This window comes from Aptenodytes forsteri, unplaced genomic scaffold (assembly GCF_000699145.1).
Source record: "Aptenodytes forsteri isolate BGI_AS27 unplaced genomic scaffold, ASM69914v1 Scaffold28, whole genome shotgun sequence".
Taxonomy (NCBI): domain Eukaryota; kingdom Metazoa; phylum Chordata; class Aves; order Sphenisciformes; family Spheniscidae; genus Aptenodytes; species Aptenodytes forsteri.
In genome coordinates this window covers 615,203-633,883 of record NW_008794368.1, presented here as the reverse complement: position 1 = coordinate 633,883, position 18,681 = coordinate 615,203, and the positions used below count along the sequence as shown (strand labels likewise).

At 36.8% G+C, this 18,681-nt stretch overlaps 1 protein-coding gene across 1 annotated transcript in view; it reads left to right on the top strand.

The window, feature by feature from the left end:
- Positions 1–18,681, top strand: part of ADAMTS19 (ADAM metallopeptidase with thrombospondin type 1 motif 19) — a 167,672-nt gene that overhangs the window by 39,401 nt on the left and 109,590 nt on the right. The window contains exons 4-7 of the mRNA XM_019474001.1: positions 5,607–5,779; positions 6,714–6,797; positions 8,151–8,308; positions 18,077–18,120. Coding sequence (XP_019329546.1) covers positions 5,607–5,779; positions 6,714–6,797; positions 8,151–8,308; positions 18,077–18,120 — 459 coding nt within the window. The remainder of the gene's footprint in view (positions 1–5,606; positions 5,780–6,713; positions 6,798–8,150; positions 8,309–18,076; positions 18,121–18,681) is intronic.

The following is an 18,681-nucleotide window of genomic DNA, read 5'->3' as shown; positions in this document are numbered from 1 at the left end:
TTTTATAATTAGGCATCCATCCACAGGTTGAAACCAAAGATGAATTAGGAAAGCAAGGCTCTTTTTGTAGTTATTAAGAGGGGTAAATGACATGTAACTTCCTCCAGCAGGCTCTGTATTTCTCTTCAAGGCATTGTATTATCTAAAAGTGAAATTTTCTATATTAGCAAAAGTTGTTCACATAAAGTAAAGCTGGTTATTCTTCCTTATCAGTGATAAGTGAGAGCATGCATGCCTGCATGTGTTTGGGAGTGAGAAAAAGAGAGAAAATGACAAGTATGCATGATACATGCACTGGGAGAGGGGAGAGGGGCATCTGATAAATAGCAAACCATGATGTGTGTGAAAATGGGTAAAGATGTAAACTCTTCTGTAAGGACATTATTTTTCTGTCATGTTCATTACCAGTCATCCTTTCACTTTCTCTTATGCTCTAAAATGGGAAAGTCAGCTTATTCTGTTCTAATAATCTTATGCCCAAGGCTCTGACTTGGTGCAAATAGTCTGTCAACAGAGATTCAAATATTTGCTTGAAATAAGTTTCATTATCGCTACTACCAGCCTGAAATTTCAAAATAACTCAAGCTGTGCATAACTGATTAGCATCCGCTGGCATAACCTTATTGCCGGGGGGGTATAAATATGTGCAATTTCTAACTGATGCTGTTGTACTAACAAGTCCAGTCCCTTACTCTGCTGCTACAGGTTATTTTACTAAGCGGGGCTGCAGTAAGTTATATGCATAAAAGCTCTGTCTATGCTAGGAGCAATTTGCTGGTGTGACATGCAGTTAGCTAATATCACCAAAACATTCATGGTATGGGCACAGCCTTAAAGGTGGGTCGAAGCAACAAAAATAAGCCTTTACAGCAATATTTGAGAATTTTAAGTCAAATCCCAAACTAAGTAGATCAATGAAACAAAGATAAAACAGATGAGTATATGGGGCTGTCTGATACTCTTAGGTTATGCACAGCTGCCTTTGGTAGAGTTGTAGCTGTGTGACACAGAGAAACTATTATCTCGGCAATATGGCAATTTCTCAGCAATATGGACCTATCTTACAACAGGATCTCTTGCTTCTACAGTATTCATGTGTCAGAATACGTGCTCTGGGACAGGTATTTATGCTGCTGGTTTTGAGCCAAATTGATCTCAAAGACTGGCTGCCTATCAAGCAAATGTGTATTGCCAGTGATGAATTGTAATTATTAGAAGGAATGAATGTCTGTGCTGGAGGTGTTGAAGGATCACCATTGGAAATAACAGCTTTTCATGCAGAACTAGAAGAGGCAATCAAAGAAGGTATTGTTTGTTGTCTGTTACTGTTGTGGGCTGGATTGAAAGATGCTACACAGCCAAACTTGTTTGGAGAAAACAAAGAACTTGTTTTTGTGAATGGGGTGGATTTTTCTTATTAATTAGGGGAGGGAGAGAATTGTACCAACAGAAGCAGATGCTTTCTGGATTTGTGAGAGTGTGCGTGTATATCCTTTTGTTGAATGTGTGTGTGATTTATTTACATATGTGAACCAGTTGCACATACACAGACTTTACACTCCACACCTTTCTTTAGCACATGGCCCATGAAACCTTTCAAAGCAACCAGTTCACAAGTGTGTTACAGAGAAAATGTGAGAGAAGCAGTTGCTATTAGAGCAAAGGGCCACATTGGAAAGCTAAGCTCTTTTTCTTCTACCTAATCTGAAGCACTTGTTCCAGGCTGAAGTTGTTTGTATGGTGAACCTAATTCATGGTAAAGGCATGGGGCACTTTGGGGGAGGTGGGGGGGGGATTATATTGTCAAATGGTCATTCCTTTTCACACAGACTAGTGAGAGAGAACTCTTATCCAGGATACAGTAGATCTAAATTTTGAATCCCTGCTGTATTTGGGAGACGGGAAGCCTCCTCTTTTACTTCACAGTTCTGGTGATAAACAATATACTGTTCTGAGTTGTGAGCAGATTGTGCTTCTCCTCGTAGAGTGATGCCATTTTTCAGGAAAAAGACTGCTAGTTTCACTATATCAAAAGCAGAAGTTTGACTTTATGAGATGCAGACTGGGCAGTCAGATGGGAGAGCTGAGTTGGTTCTTGCTCTACAGCCTGTTTTGGTGTGATAATCATGAAATAAAATGCATAAACAATCTTGGTCATGGGTCTAGATCTATGAGATTGCACTAGATGGAGACTGGTGCTGCTTGAGGTATTGGTTTCCATTCCTTGGGTCAGAAACAAGTTGCCATTCTGCATTAAGACATTTAAATTAATATACCTGTAGTGCAGGTATAGCTCATGGCTTCCTAAGCTCCTGAATATTCCCTACCTAGCCAGAATACTGCAATTTCCTTATGGCTAGGGTACCCATTTTCTTTTCCCTGGGAAAAGAAAGCCTGGAGAGTGATGATGATTGCTCTGTAGTCCGGGCCTCATGTGGATGTACTCAGGGAATGCTCTTGTGCCTGAGGACTTATAAGTGTCCAGGAGTCCCGTAGTCATAGCCTGTTCTTAATGTTGGCTCAGATACTTTATGCAACCTGTGGTTATAGTAGCTGGATTTTCAGCTCTTTTAGTTTTTTTGGGGGGGATTTTTATTGTTTTGTTAACACTTCTTGCTATTTTCTCTTAATTGCCTATTGAATGTCAAATGTACTTGGTGCAGTATTTCTAGCCTTCTTGCTGGAGTACTGGAGTATTTCTAGCTTTCCTTTCAGTCAACTGAGTTTAATAAATTGATATGGAATCTTCATATTTTTTGTAGTTGTACAAAACATAGAAGTCTTATTGCCCTCCTGTAGCATTTATTTTTTATTTTGCCAATGTAATTAAATTTTTAAGATTAATTTATGCATCTTTAATCCCAAGAAGCAGTTTTTTCAGTTAATCTGACTTTTATCTTTTTAGCACATGCATTATTCATGTAGGTGTGTTTTTTTGCAGGAGTTATTATCTCTTACATACTGTACCTTCAATAATGAGCAATTCTTTACAATTTTTACTTATTTATGAGCGTGTAAAGAAACAAGTGTTTTTACCTAAAGCCTGTTTTGCCTGTTATCTGGCAGTAATCGTGGTAGTTGTTTGAATACCACTGGTACCAAAATTACCAATTCCATTTATTTAAAGGTCTTAGGGAAGAGCTAAAATTTTCAGATAAATGAGATCTCATGTGATGGGGAATTCTGCCAGCAATTAGGAAAAGGTCGGCTGGCCAAGAACAGTTTGTCCTTTGGTTTGTTAAGCCGGCAGATATCTGAGGCAAATGATGGGCACTGCCCCGTGCAGCCAGCTTGTCTACAGAGCTGTGCAGCCTTCTCATCCACTACAATCCCAAAAGACAGAGGTTTCAACAGTTTATGGGACTGCAGTGACCTTAGTGTTTAGCACAATGCTGTGTTTTATTGTGGGCTGCTTACTGTCAATTCTGAATAAAAATGCACTGCTAGCTAAAACTTTTAGAGGGGTGTGTTAGCAGACTTCTCTGAACAGCCATGCTAATACTAAATTTAAAGTTTTCAACCACTAGCTGCTGTTTTTTTTAAAAGAGGTGAACAATGAATAAACTGTGTTGCTGGAAACAGCACTGGAATCAATCACTGCTCCTAGGAGGAAGGTGGATTGACCAGATGGCTCATGAGAGATCTTTTTTAACCCAAATGAGTTTACTATTTAAACTTAGATCTATAGCCTACTCTTGCAGCATTAGACACTTGTAGGGTAAGTCATAGTTGTATAGCTTATAGGGTGTAGTTTTTCTGGCACAAATCCTGATACTGAAGTTTCATTAAAAATTATTCTCAAAAGAGTGACAAAAACATACATGATGTTTTATAAACTAGGCAGTAGATCCACAGTTAGCAAACACAAGTAAAGCTAGAGGCTAGCTGTACGTATAAGGCTAAGCAAGTGTCTGAAGGATCAAAATGAGACAGGTTAAAATTAATTTTAGATAGCTTATGAATTTATAAGTTGTTTCTACTTCTAGGCAGTGAAACACCAAATATTTATTTCTGGAGAATATATACTTTTTTTCTTTTATTAAATTTGCATGCTTATCAGTGTTAGTAAGTCTTACATTGTCACCAGTTGTACAGGAATCAGTAAGCCCTTCTAAAATGTAGCGGGATGGACTAAATCACTCACGTACATAATCTTTAACAAATGACTACAGAAAAAGATAGATAACCTTTTTTAAGCATGGATACTTTTTACTTTTTAAATTGAAAAGTATCTAGCTACATTATATTTAATATAGCTACATAATATTTAATAATCTATATTACACATACAGTTATATTAAATCATGGATCCTTCTTCCACTGGTATCTTATATTTTAAAGTTAATTCGTGAGTTCAGTGACTTTTAAGGCATATTTTTAGCACTGAAGAGTGACTTATTTTTTGGAGAGTAGTCATGTGTTATAAAATGAATGCAGGAACTTTCCTATTAGAGATGAGACTGATTAATTGCAAAACATTTCCTCAAAATCTCTGAATATTTGATTGTTTCCAGAACATGTGTTTATAATTGTCATCTCAAGCATCACTTTTGTTGTAAACAGAGAGCCCAATATTCCATTGTGGAAGCTGGAAAAAATTTCACTTGATTTCAGTGACTTCAGTGAGATCAGTCCCAGAAGTTTTATGTCCTTTCAAGGGGATCTAACACAATTTGGCTGTTAAAACAGGGAGTTTCATTTTATATTTTGTTTTAAATTAAATTATTTTCAATATCATTGCTAACTGCTGTATGCATATCTGACCGCCTTCTGGCTTGAACTGTTTCTGTGTAATTAGTTTTTCTTTTTCCATATGTACTGTAGTAGTAATGGGGATTTTGTCATGTCTTTGGAGGGGAGACTTAAAATTAACAAGAGCAGTAACCTCTAGCTTACTATAAATGTAACATGTTTTCAATTTGGAGCTTTGTGTAGGTTTAGAAGCCTGTTTCCAGGGTTTGGTTTTGTTGTTTTACTTTAGCTGCTTATAATGACAGCAGCACTGACTTTGAAGTCATGTTAGTAAAACTTCACTTTTTTTTTTTCCAACAAACCTATATCCTACATATCGTTCGCAGTTACTCATCTGAAATATTCTTTCATCTTTGCAAATCACTGATTTTTTCCATGTATTTTCTTAATATTGAATTTGTGGCAAATCTGTATTTGTCGTCTTTTATGCTAAGATACAGTTACATCAGTATGTTTTCTCTGTGACTTAGGAAGATGGGCAGATAACAATTCTGCAATCTCAGACTGTTTTTCTGTCAAACCTAACATGAATTTAGTTTTCTCCCACAAACCAAACTAGGAGGCATATATTCTTTTATGAATATGTTAGGTGAAAGGATGCAAAGAATCTGATGGACTTTATTTGAGCAGCTGGATAAGATTCCTGTTTTCTTGGTGTGAACTAACATTTATATGTAGTACAGCCCTTCAGTCTGAGCCTTAGCATTGGCAATGCTAAATAAGCATGTATTAGAGTTCATAGCTATTACGTTGCACATAATCAGAGTTGTACCACCATCACAGGTAGCAAATCCTAAAAGTACTGTAGGGGTAGTTTGAAGGATGAGTTTGTCAAGCAATGTTTTATGTTACAGATAAAAGAAAATCCAAGAATCAAAAAGTATCGGAAAGTGGAAGAGGAAAACGATACTCTTACAAGTTACCTCAGGAGTACAATATAGAAACTGTTGTGGTGGCAGATCCAGCTATGGTTTCATATCATGGAACAGATGCTGCCAGAAGATTTATTCTAACCATCTTAAACATGGTAGGAAATTTAAAATTAATTTTGGCGTTTTGCCAACAATGCATGCACAGCGGGCTGATTTCATTGCTCCTTTTAATTATTCTGACTGAGCACCTCTAAGGAACAGTCAGTACGTGACCATCAGCAGGCTGTCAAGACTTACTCCATATGTTTTGCAGCTAAAACCATGGTGCTGCAGATTTGTCTGTACTGTCTGGTCTTACATCTTCAGGGAAGCCAGAAAGTGGGAGCTGAACAAGATGATTTTTTGGTTAGAAGCCCATGATGTTGTTGGGAAGGCTGGGGTGTTTGATGATTTCTCATGATCTATGCTTGTTATGAAGGGATGACATTGTTGTTGAGAAGGATTGTGTGATCATTAGTGGCTTAAAAAAAACAAATGGTAATGCACTCGGACAATTACATCCCCTCCCAGCTCTATCTGGAGCTGCAGTGCATGCATATGGTTCATAAAGCAGTGAAAACGAGCATCTGTAATGTACAAGGAAAGATTGTTCTAAAAAAGGAGCATAAGCTGAACAATAAATAAAAACTTTAACTATCCTGAATGAGAGGAAGAGTTATTGCCATGTCCTGGGTCAGACGACTCAGGCCACGATCCTGGATTTAACTGAATAAAAATTTTCATGTGAATAGTATTATATGCATGTGTAAGTATTTGGAGAAACAGGCTACAGTTTATAAAGTGGTCATAGCCATTGCGGGGAAAAGGTCTTTTTTGTGCTCCCAGAATGAATACTGCCTAAGCTCTGTTTTCCCTTCAGAAGATCAACACAATACATTAGCTTAATGTTCTGTTCCAATTATGGAAAATTAAAGCAGTCACAGTAGAATATGAGAAATTTTTGAGGTTCTTCGAGGTTCTGTTATTTTTAGTCTACAGTGTGTTGTGTGCAATACAAGCACTATTTTTATTTACTGTTTTTTATCTTAGGTTTTTAACCTTTTCCAGCACAAGAGCCTTGGACTACAAGTAAATCTTCGGGTGACTAAGCTTGTCCTCCTTCATGAGACTCCAGTAAGTATATATTATCTTTGTCTTAACCTGTAGAGGGTAATGCTGCTTAGCTTGTTGCTCCACAAAGGCTTCCAATAGTCACTGACTTTAATGGGTGACAAATTTTCTCAGTTAGCTTTTGTGCATTATTTAGTTATTTACACTGCTGGGCAGCCCCAGTAAAGATTAAGCTTCTCCTAATTTATGTCCTGCACATACTGAGATTTTTCTGTGCTTGCAGTTTTAAGTCAATCAAACAAAGTTTCCTTGTGGAAATCAGCTAGTTCTTAAGAAAATCTGCTTGTGCTCTGCTTTTTGTGCATTCATATAGCTCAATACAAAAATCATCTCCTTTAAACACAGTGGACAGTAGAAGGAGAACTGATGTTCTTTGTCAGGCAATCTCTAGATGAACAAAAGGTGCCATGATATAGCACTATTCTTTCATTGCACCTTTCAGGCATCATCTCAAATTCTGTTCTTCTTTCTTTCTGAAAAAAGATGAGTCAGCTGATGTCTTGATAGAGACTTTCTATTAACCTATGGTTTGTATGTCATATTTCAGGACAATGTCAACCTGATTTCTTGTTTTTTCTACAAAATATTATGGAAATCCTTTCATATTTTAGTTAGTTCATAAGAAAAAGGGATTCCCTTATCCATGTTCTTGATTTTAAAATATTGTATTTTTCCAGTGAATAAGAAAGTATTTATTTCTTCAGTATCCTCTCAGCAGGTGGAAAAGTCTCATTTCATGTTCGAATTCTGGATCTTCACATCATTAATCTTTTCTTCACTGTGGAGTCAGCTGATGTCTTGATAGAGACTTTCTATTAACCTATGGTTTGTATGTCATATTTCAGGACAATGTCAACCTGATTTCTTGTTTTTTCTACAAAATATTATGGAAATCCTTTTAGTTATTAGTTAGTTCATAAGAAAAAGGGATTCCCTTATCCATGTTCTTGATTTTTGTATTTTTCCAGTGAATAAGAAAGTATTTATTTCTTCAGTATCCTCTCAGCAGGTGGAAGTCTCATTTAGTATCCTCTCAGCAGGTGGAAAAGTCTCATTTCATGTTCGAATTCTGGATCTTCACATCATTAATCTTTTCTTCACTGTGGATAGTGAAAAGTGAGCAAATAAATGAGACAAGAGTTCAGGTGAACAGATCCACTGCATGCCTCTCAGTGCACTGTCTTCACCTGTATCTTTAACATGTGAAAAGATGGTCTCTGCTCGTGAAGTTCAAGTCATTCTGCCGTGAATATATTATGCCATAAAAAGAATATTTTTGCTAACTCAGTCAAAAAATGTTCTTAATTCTATTTACAGAATCATAATTTTACAAAATGGATTGTTTTTTATTTCCAGGCAGAGATGTATATTGGACATCATGGGGAAAAAATGCTGGAAAGCTTTTGTAAATGGCAACATGAAGAATTTGGCAAGAAGAATGATATACACTTAGAAATGTCAACAAGCTGGGGAGAAGACATGTCTTCAGTTGATGCAGCCATACTGATCACAAGGTAAAATACTGAAAGATGAGCATTAAAAAATAGGCAGTGGCCTAATATGAGCATAGATCAAAGGAATTGATAGATGACCAACACAGTTAGGATTTAGTTTTGCAATGAGGAAGAGTGCAGCTTGAGGCTTCTTTCCAGAACTCAGAGGTGGTGGTGAAGATGCTTCAGAAAGCAATAGTTCCCAGATGGTAAACATATGAAATGACAAACAGGTCACTCTCTTGTTTCTTCTTTGACTATACAGCTAAGGCCATACGTTGGATGCCTCTCTCCATGTGCCTTCATTTAAAAGAGGCAGCACACACAGACCTGTAGCTACTTTCATTCAAAACACAAAAGCATATTTAGACCATTCAGAGCTGGATCAGCATGACACTAGGGGCATTGCTGAGTTATGCTTCCCTCTAATGGATCTAGAACTAGTATGTTTCATTGTGTGCTGAAGGTACATCATGTACACATGTATGTGCTCTGCAGCCACAGGGGTGCGATCCCAGATCTGCAGTTCCTTATAACTCTTAAGTATCAGGTATTTCCCACATTCGGAAGGAAATACGCCTCCAGCTCACCTCTTTCCTCCTAAGCAGATGCTGTCATGGTTTGGCAGAGGCTTTAAGTGGTGCACAGGGAGATGCATCTTGTTGTTCAGACAGCATACAGCCATTATCCAAAGAAAAGGACAGAATGATGGTTCAACTGGTCTAGGGTTGGGCTTAGTTCCATTGTTGAGGTGAACGTTGGACTGGATGACCTTCAGAGTTCCCTTCCAAAGAAAACTCCTGTGATTGGTTATATTGGAATACCATTGTGGTGTCCCATGCTAGTTGGTGACATGGTATCCTAAAACCATGTGTAATCTTTAAACTTATGTGTAGCCGTATACCATTTATTCAGGGCAATCTCACTAGGAGCTATACGCATTTTTTTTAAATTAGTTTGCATTCTGATTACTCCAATATCTATAATGTATTTCAATTTTCTGAAGCAGAAAAATGCTTCCCTAAATTCCCCTGTTTTGGAGAGCCAGTCACATACTGGAAGCAGGAAATGAAGAAGTTGAAATTGTCTGTGGTGACAGCTTTGTTGCCACTTTTGCTGTTTAATCCCTTACCTTTTCTTAGAAAAGCCCCCACTCATCTCTTCTTACCCTGTGCCTATTTGTTGTTTGTCTGTTTTATGGATTGCTGGGGCTTTGAGGGGGCAGATGAATTTTTGTTACACATTTATATATTAGCTAAGCAGTAGTCCTTCACACAGGCTCCTCTGAACTACCGTGGAAGACATGAGAAATAGTATTCTCTGTAACAAGTTTCCATCAGCTCATCGGAAAACATACTTGGGATGACAGACTGGAAAGAAATTTTTCAGATTAAGACCCAAAACTGATTTTAATAGCAGTGAGTGTGTTGTTGGGGAAATGTCTAGGTGGAGAAGGAAAGATGTGAATAGTAGGAAAGAGTGAACTTGGGCCAAGGCATAAAGGATGGCCAAGTATCATACATGGCATTGGGTTGATGAGCATAGCTAAAGGGGAATAGACCTTCTTACATCTAGTTGTACTTTGTGAACGTCCAAGGATAATTGAGCAATTGTATACTGCTTGGTTGCTAGAAATGTGGGTCTGTTGAGTGACCTCTCGCCTATCCCCTGGCTCTCTTATTTGAGACAGCGGAGGCAGTCAGCAGTATCTGCATCAGCAGCAGCAGCTTGAGGGAGCATCGAACCTTCCTGCCAGGAGACTGAGTCTAGGGCTGCATTCTTTAGCTTGTGAGGTGTATCTCACAAGTAGTAAGATACTATGAAATAAAGCATGTAACACCTCTTTCCTCTCATTTTTTCATCTTCACCTTAACCAGCCTTTATGGGAAGAGGCAGAAGAGTTCTGAACTGATGCAAGTGAGGTGTTAGTTAAGCAGTCGAGAGGCAGTGGTGTGGAGATGTCTTTAGCAGCCAGTACGTTTGGCCGCAGAGCTTTTTGAATTTCACGCAGCATTTCTAAATGGTAAAAAAGCTTTTGGAAAGTCTAATCATATGTTAAGACATGCTTTTCTGATATGCTTTGTACTAATGATATTCTGATCTGTGTTGCCTACAATTTTTTACCTGTCAGTTTTAGTATGTTTTTCGGATATGTAAGTTTGTGATCGGTGTTAAGGAAATTGAAGTAGAGAACAGGAAAGTGATTGGTTGGATGTCAGATAGTAAGTGCTGGAGCCAGAAATTAAAGATCTGTTCTTCTGACATTTTTATTTTTTCAGTGGTATTATTCTCTGGACTATACTGCCTCCCATCTCAGAGCCGCTTTAGCTGCTAATAAATCATACCAGTGCGGTTTGCTGACTGTGGGAATGTTTTGCTAATCCAGGCTCTCTCTGCACATCATCAGGTTTATGGCATAGCTAACCCCATGTGTGGCTCCACTTGTGTGTTTTGTTAATTCAGAGTCTCATTCTGTTTTGCAAACAGAGAACAAGCTCCTTTGTCACAACTTCCAAACAGCTTTGAACAGCAGACCTGCTTTCTTGAGAGAAATAATTTTGTTCAGACAGATGAACACCAACTGCTTGGTATTTTTCAAGTAGATATGTAAAGTTTTGGTTATCTAACACATTCTGTGGCAGACCTCCTAAAACTTACCCACACCTCCTTTTTTGTCTTGCATGACAATAGAACAGCAAGAGTGCTTTGAAAAAGCTTTCCTGTGCTTTCACATGCCAGTTGTGTCTAGTAACCGAAAGAGGTAGAAATTAAGTATTGAATATTCTGCAGAGCTAATTTTTAATGCCTAACTACAAAGAGCATAATGTGTATGTAACAGAGACTGTTATTCAACAGTCAAAGAGCCGTCATAGCCTTTTCATGAAAAAGGTGCTTTTCAAGACTTATTTTTGCATCTGTTATATAAAGCGGAAAGCAAAACTGGCTTCTCCCCACAACTTTCTCTGCTGCCCAAATAGGCTGTAATGATACGTATGAATCTGCTACCAATTTGTTCATTTCACTTTACTGTAGTCATTCTTCAGCCTGTGAGTTTTTGTTTAGTTTCCCTTTAAATTGGGTTATTCTGATGAAGTAATGTCCTGTTTAAAATATGGTGCCATAAAGTAAAAGGAAGACAGAAAGAAGTTTGAATAGTGTATTTAGAAAAGATCCCCAGGGAGGTTAGGTATAAGGAGAATGTGAGAATTAAGACAGAAATTTTTTTAAGGACTCTCTTGATAAAGCTATCTGATTCACAGTTATAAATTTGCACTATTACTTTAGAGGTATACATATCAGGAAGTGCTTTTCTCTGAGGAAAAAATACACCATGGCACATCAACATCCTCCTTGCCCTTTAAGTTACAGAGTGCGAGTGCACAGAGATAAGCCCCGATTTTGGTGGTCACTGAGATATTACCAGTTGCTATCTGCATAGGTTGTCTGACCTGAATAAGGTAACTGAAAGTAAGGCTGGAAAAGGCCCATGGCATCCACAGTTGCTCTATGATGATACTTAAGTTCTTATATTGCCCCTATTGCAAACAAGGTAATGAAAGCGTCAAAGTGTACTAAGGAAAAAAAAAAGGATACAAGAATGAGGCAGAATCTACCTTCACTTAAAAGTTATGCATCATGCTGCTTTTCCAGTGCATAGGTCAATCTGTGTCACAGTGGTTTTTAGAAAAACATGTAAATATGAAAATAATAAAAAAAAAATGAAGTTCTGTATTCTCCTTCTCAGAATTGTCATTTTCACGTGTGCTTGTGATAGAAAGTAGATCTCTGATTCTCCTAATATTCATCAGATAGACAGTGATATTCCATGTTCACAGTGTACATCAGCTGTTTATTCATATTGATCTGCAGCATCTGTCTTTGCTCTGGGTGATATATAATTGAGATAGTGCTGTGAGGCATTTTCACTGTAAGAAAGTCCCTCATTCTATAAAAGTAGGCAATGGCATAAACAGCACTTAGATTTGCTAAATATTGTTTCATTTCCAATTATTCCAACCCTCCAGAACTCTCCCCAAAGCTTGGACAAGAATTTCTTAAGTGTTACTATTACCTTCCAACACACACAAGAAGTAAGATTCTTTTCCTGACTTTGCATTTTACTTCCTTTCTGATTATAATCGTTTGAACCAAAAATAACCCCTCAAGAAAGTCAGAGGTGGAAGACTGTGAATGACCCATGCATAGAAACTAATGTTACAGGGTCACCCAAAAAGGTTGCAGTGTTTGGCAGTCCAAAATTGTTGAAATGTAGTGGGATAGAGATTGGGTTATTAAACTGCTACTGCTCTCCTTAAACTTCTATTGAAGTTCAGCTCTGGAAAAATGAGTTCTTGCAAGTGCATGGTGAGAGACAAAATTATTCTTAATTTTGTCTTCATAGTGGTATTTTTTCATCACTGTAATTTCAATACTGCCAACTCTTGATATTTTTGCAAAGTTTTACAGTGTTTACTGTTTTTCTTTTGACATCAACAGGAGACATCAAGGGAGTTCAAGAGAATCTCACATGTCCTTACTATTAATTATTTACTAATAGGATTGTAGATGCAGAAGAAAGCATGGAAACGTGAAAAGAGCACACTTTAGAATCAAAGGTGTCCTTTTTCTGAAAAAAACACAATCTCCTGTATTTATCACTTTAATTTTAAGACGTATTTTTATCTTGTGTATTTTAAAAATCCCACTAATTTTAAGTCATCACACGCTGTTTTGGTTTTGGTTTTTTCTTCTCTAAGTCAAGGTGTTTGAGTCTGTGAAGTGGTAATGCTTGTAATAACACATGTGAGAAAAACCTGCATGAATTTACCTGTTTCTATCAGCTTGTTCTTTCGAGCTTTAGTACTCAGGCTACGTATGTTCCGTTCACTTGTACAGATCTGTTACGTAGCATTACATGGACCGAAACTGAATTTTAAATCTCTGGTTATCTAGTGCAAGTCCCTAACATTAAATTTGGTCAGTTATTTTTACATTTTATTTTTCTGGTCAATAAGAAAGCTAGACAGTCTTGAGACAAAGATTTAAAAGAAAGGAAAATTAACTGTGTTCTGAAGTAGACCGTTGCCACAGTTATTTTCTTTCAGAATGGACAGTTGTGTCTTACTTCTAATTTTTGTTACTTCAGCTTTCAACCATGGATCTCTTTGTACCCTTTGCTGCTAAAAAGCTGTTAGAAAGCTCCTCCCTGTGTAAATACTTGTAGGCTGTGCTCAAGTCACAACTCAACTTTCTCAGAGATTAACTCAGAGAGATTTTTAAGCCTGTTTCTCAGACGTGTAATCATTCCCTTAGCTCTTTCCAGACCTTTTCCTATTTTCCAACTTGTTTTTTGAAGCATAAGTGCCAAAATTGGACACAGTAGTGTGTGAACGGTTGTACTGGTGCCATGTCTGATATTTTTCTGCATCTTTATCCAAGGATACTGTTCACTCCTACTGCCTGTTTTCAAATGCTCGCCTTTTTGTTATTGGTGTCATGCTGTTGCCGTTTGTGGTCAAGTTTGGGGGTCCAGTTTTGGCTACATTAAAATAAAAGTTACTCAGATGAGTCATCTTTAAAAATTGATTTGTCTTCGCTCCTATTTGTATTCTACCAGAACTCATTTAATTTTCAAACCTTACCAGTAGTGCTGTCTTACTTTCTTCCAGATCATTGTTTAATGCTAACACTGAGTCTAGAGTCTGTTGAACTCCACTGAAAAACACCTTCCTTGGCTTCCTAACATTTCTATATCTGTTTTGAGATGTTAGCTACACATTCAAATACTTCTGAGCTGTTATTTTTTAGTTTGGCTGAAACATGAACTTTAGAAGAAGGCCTATTTATATTATCATTTTTAATCTCGGTTCAACTTTACAGAGCCCAAGTGATCTGTTAACTATTTAAAATACTTAAATATAGTATCTCCTGATTTGCTAAAATACTCTGTCCAGTGCATACCAGTGCATTTGACGTTTACCCTCAAAATACTACAGTTTCTGAAATAACATTTATGATAGTAGCGTTGTCCATTTGTTTAAATTACGAACTGAATAGTAAATGTGTAATTTATCTTGTGGTTCATTAACTCCAAAATTGATTTTCATTTTTTTTTTTGCTTTTAAAGTGTATTTATTCTTTAGTATGTATGTGCTTAGTTTATATATGGGAATCATTTCAGAATGTCCTATTACGTGAAGAGACAAGAACTTCTGCAGCGTTGTCATTATTCTCTTTGCACGATGCAAACAAAGGCATCTGCAATGGGATGATAATGTTATTTGCCACGGGGGCCATTAATTGCAAGTATTCTTTATAAAAACCTTATGATTTGAGAAAACTTGTTGCTTGGGCAAGAAACTTTGAATATACCTTAAAAAGTTGTAAGTCCTAGAGTCAATGACAACAGCAGGAGTTAGACTGCAGTTTCAAGCCTACACTACTTTTTTCAAAATTATGAATGTTAGAGAAGTTAAGAAATTGAAAGTAGGGTGAAAGCCAGAATGGTAAAATCCATTATCTGTCCTCTTCTGTTTCTTCTTTTCTCCAATCTAGTGTATGGAAGGAAATGATAAACCAGCTTGGACAAGAAATAGGTCTTTTGACTAGTATGCCTGAAACAAGTGTTAAATTTATCTAAAATGACAAATTGGTGCAAACTATTCATAAAAAATAAGTCTGGATTCTTCTTTAGTCTTCCTGTCCTGTTCTTGATGTCTTCTGTTGTACATCCCATCTACACATCAGGATTTATTTTAACAAAGAGAATGTAATGAGATACTTTATATTTGGAAATTGCATAGTTAGTCTTTGTTTGCTGTGAAGGCCCTTCATAATGCTATATGTAGTCGATTAAAAATGCACTAACTAAATGTAATTTTCTGAAACAATGGATTAGTGGTTACCCATTCTTGCTTAGAATTCTTTTCTAGGGTTAGCCAACTTGTTCAAGCTCAGAAATCAGTCCTAAATCTCATGAAACCTCCTCTTTTCTCTCACTTGAATAAGGACCTGTTTTCCCTTCCACGTGCATGCAAAGTAACCATTTAGAGTAATGGAAGTTGTGTGCTGGATAGCGGTTAGAAGGGGACTTTAGTGTGCTTTAACCAGTTTCTTGCTTTCAGTGTTAGACTCTGTTACTAACTTGCGCCACAAAAGCTTCTATGTGCATTAATGGTAATGCTAATATCTTTGCCCTGTTTTGCTAAGAGAAGGAAGGAAAAGAACAAAGGCAAATAATCTCAGTGGCTTTCCTGAGGGCTTTGTAGTGTGCTTTATTGCTCTGTTTTATACCTCCTCTTACTTGGAAGAGTCCGTATCCTCTCTTTTGTTTTGTGTAGTTTCAGTATGCCAATTCCATATATATATAAAGCATAGAGGTTTATATATATATGTGTGTGTATGTTATATACACACACAGGAACGTAGTTATAATATGATGGTATATTTAAGTTACCATGTGGGAATTTGAGAACAATTTCTGTGAGAGTCATTGGTAGGTCTAGTTAGAGCTGTAAATCTTTACTAAGGAGCCTAGTCTCAAATGTATGTAATGCATATATATATATAAAGCATAGAGGTTTATATATATATGTGTGTGTATGTTATATACACACACAGGAACGTAGTTATAATATGATGGTATATTTAAGTTACCATGTGGGAATTTGAGAACAATTTCTGTGAGAGTCATTGGTAGGTCTAGTTAGAGCTGTAAATCTTTACTAAGGAGCCTAGTCTCAAATGTATGAAATGCATTCATATTCTTGGAAATTAAAGGAGGTATTACATTCTTTCAATGTAAATCAGGAACTAGGAATGGTTTATTGTACCTCCCTCTTGCCAAATCATAGCAGTACTGTTTCCCCCAAGTCCCATAATAAAACTCTGGATGCATAGCATAACCATAGTCAGAGTCAGCCAAGAAGGAAAAACAAAACAAAAACAGCTCAGTAAGTGTACGAGAACAAAGCTATTACATAAGCAGAAACCTCTTGGATATTGGCAGTTTTAAAATGTCAGATGGTATTCTTGTACATTTGAAGGTATGCTCTCTTTTTTTTTTTTACTTGTTACATCAGTTAATATTTATGGTAGTTGTATGAGTGTGCGTGGAAGACAATCTATGTCCTTAGATTGTCTTTACACATGTTCTCTTGCTTCACCACAAGTCCCATATTTCTAATGGTTCTGTCATGTTGCTTAACAAGACAATAAGTCCCTTGTGTCACATAGCACAAAACAAAGAATTGTGTTACAACCAGTGCATTAATGCAATTTGTTGCAGGTTTGAAAAAATAAAAGAACTTCCTTCTGTATCTGATTATAGTTTCTTGTTCACCACCTTTGGCTCAATTTCCAGGGCTCTTTTAAGTGGATTCCCAGAGTTTCTTTACCAGTTTATTCACAAGATTGGTTTGTAGCACTGTTGCTTTGCTTTCCTACTCTGTAATTATCTGGCAGTGGTGACTGGAGAATCAAAATCTGTATAACCCCATGTCTCTGATTGTGTGGCCTTTAACAAGTGTCAGAAATTTGCCAGCCTCTTGAGATTGCTTTTGGGTCTAAATCACTCTGTGGGAATAGTCTGTGGGAAACAAACAAACAAACAAACAAACAAACAAAAAGCTCGTAGAATAGTTACATTTATAAAAATGTGTCACTAGTCTACTCTCTCATCTCAAGCACCAAACAATTCCTCCATTTTGTTCCTGGAAAATGAGTGTTTCTATATGTGTGTATCTTTATCATTATCAATCTATGTGTAGATCTATGTAGCTTCATAGGCAGAATATAAAAATGAAATCTCTCTGGCCCATATGGTCCCTCTCTAAAAATAGAGACCGTTACTCTGTGGTACAGCTTAAGAACAGAAACTTCTTTATTTGAGTACATGTCGGAATGAAGTTCAGGTAACTAGGTTGTATTTTGCTTGGATTCTATACGTGGGGGTTTTTTGTTGTTTGTTCCCCATTGGTTCCCTTCCCCACTCCCCAGTTCATGCATACCTCAGCAGCCCTATTTTTACTTAAAATAAAAAATTAGCATGAGTTATAAACACCCCAGTAAAAAGAAGCTTTTCCTTTGCTCTTTTGATACCTTTGTTATGTGTCTCTGAGAACAGGTAAAATAGGTGTGAAATTAAAATGAATCTGAAGCGTATGATCTTTAACACGGAGCTGAAATATTTATTCCACTTCATGCAACTGAGCAGTCTTATTTATAGAGATATGGCTGGACTAAAATCTGTGTTGGAGATAGGGTAGTCTTCTCCCAGCGAGTTAATTTGTACGTCTTCCACTACTATAATAGGATGCCCTAGCAGAAATGCTTCTCCAGCATGTATTCCGATTGGTCATTTTAACCATTGACTTTTTAGCACAAAAACTTTCTGACTCTACATCTGATCTAAATGCTGGATTACAATGCTGCTTTTGGACCTGATATTAAGCACTGAAGATATTTTCATTTCAAATGAAAGAAAGAATAACTTTAGACTTGTTACTTTTCAAGACTCTTGGGGAAAAAAACAGAAATTAGGTACAATGCAATTTAAATATATGGTACATGGTTTGTCATCTGACTACTCCTAAATCTGTTCTGAGAATAAACTGAAGTTTAAGTGTTCTGGGTAATCCTGGCCTTTGCTTGCCCATGCTCTTTGTTGAGATAATGGTATTCTGTACTTATTCATTGAGCCATACAAAATATTTGTAAATAGGTCACACAGTTGTTACCAGTCTGACAGCTTGGCTTGCTTAACATTTTTCTTTTCCCCCCCAATTCTAGGAAGGATTTCTGTGTACATAAAGACGAACCATGTGATACTGTTGGTAAGTAAACAAACATAAGAGACTGTGTATAAGCCGCTTCTATAAATAAGTGTTATATAAATAGAGTGTTATATAAATGTGAAGCTAAAAGATGACAACAGCATCGGTGATGGATAGCTGTAACTAGCTAAAATGCAAAATACATCTCAAATGCCAATAATACTTTGTTAGATTTGTGTATGCTTCTAGCAAAATAATACGTTTAAGTACAATATTTCCATCTCATTCATAGAGCAAACTTTTAAAACTTTTTTCTTTTTAATCTCACTGACAGTTTAATACCAAATTGTTTTAATATTCTTAAGTTAGAATATGAAGCTAAACAAATGGTTAACAGTGGCAAAGGTTTGAGGAAAATTCTTATGTAAACTGTATTACCTCACTGCTTGCTAGTCTTTTTTCTTTTACTGCTGTATCATCCCAAGTCTATGTGAGCATGTCTGTGGGGTGGATATCAATAAAGAATCCTTCTAAATGAAGAATGGAATGTTTCTCACAGCAGTTAGTGGTTAAGAATTCATAGTGTTCTTCCACTAATCAGTATCTTGATCTTAGGTGAAT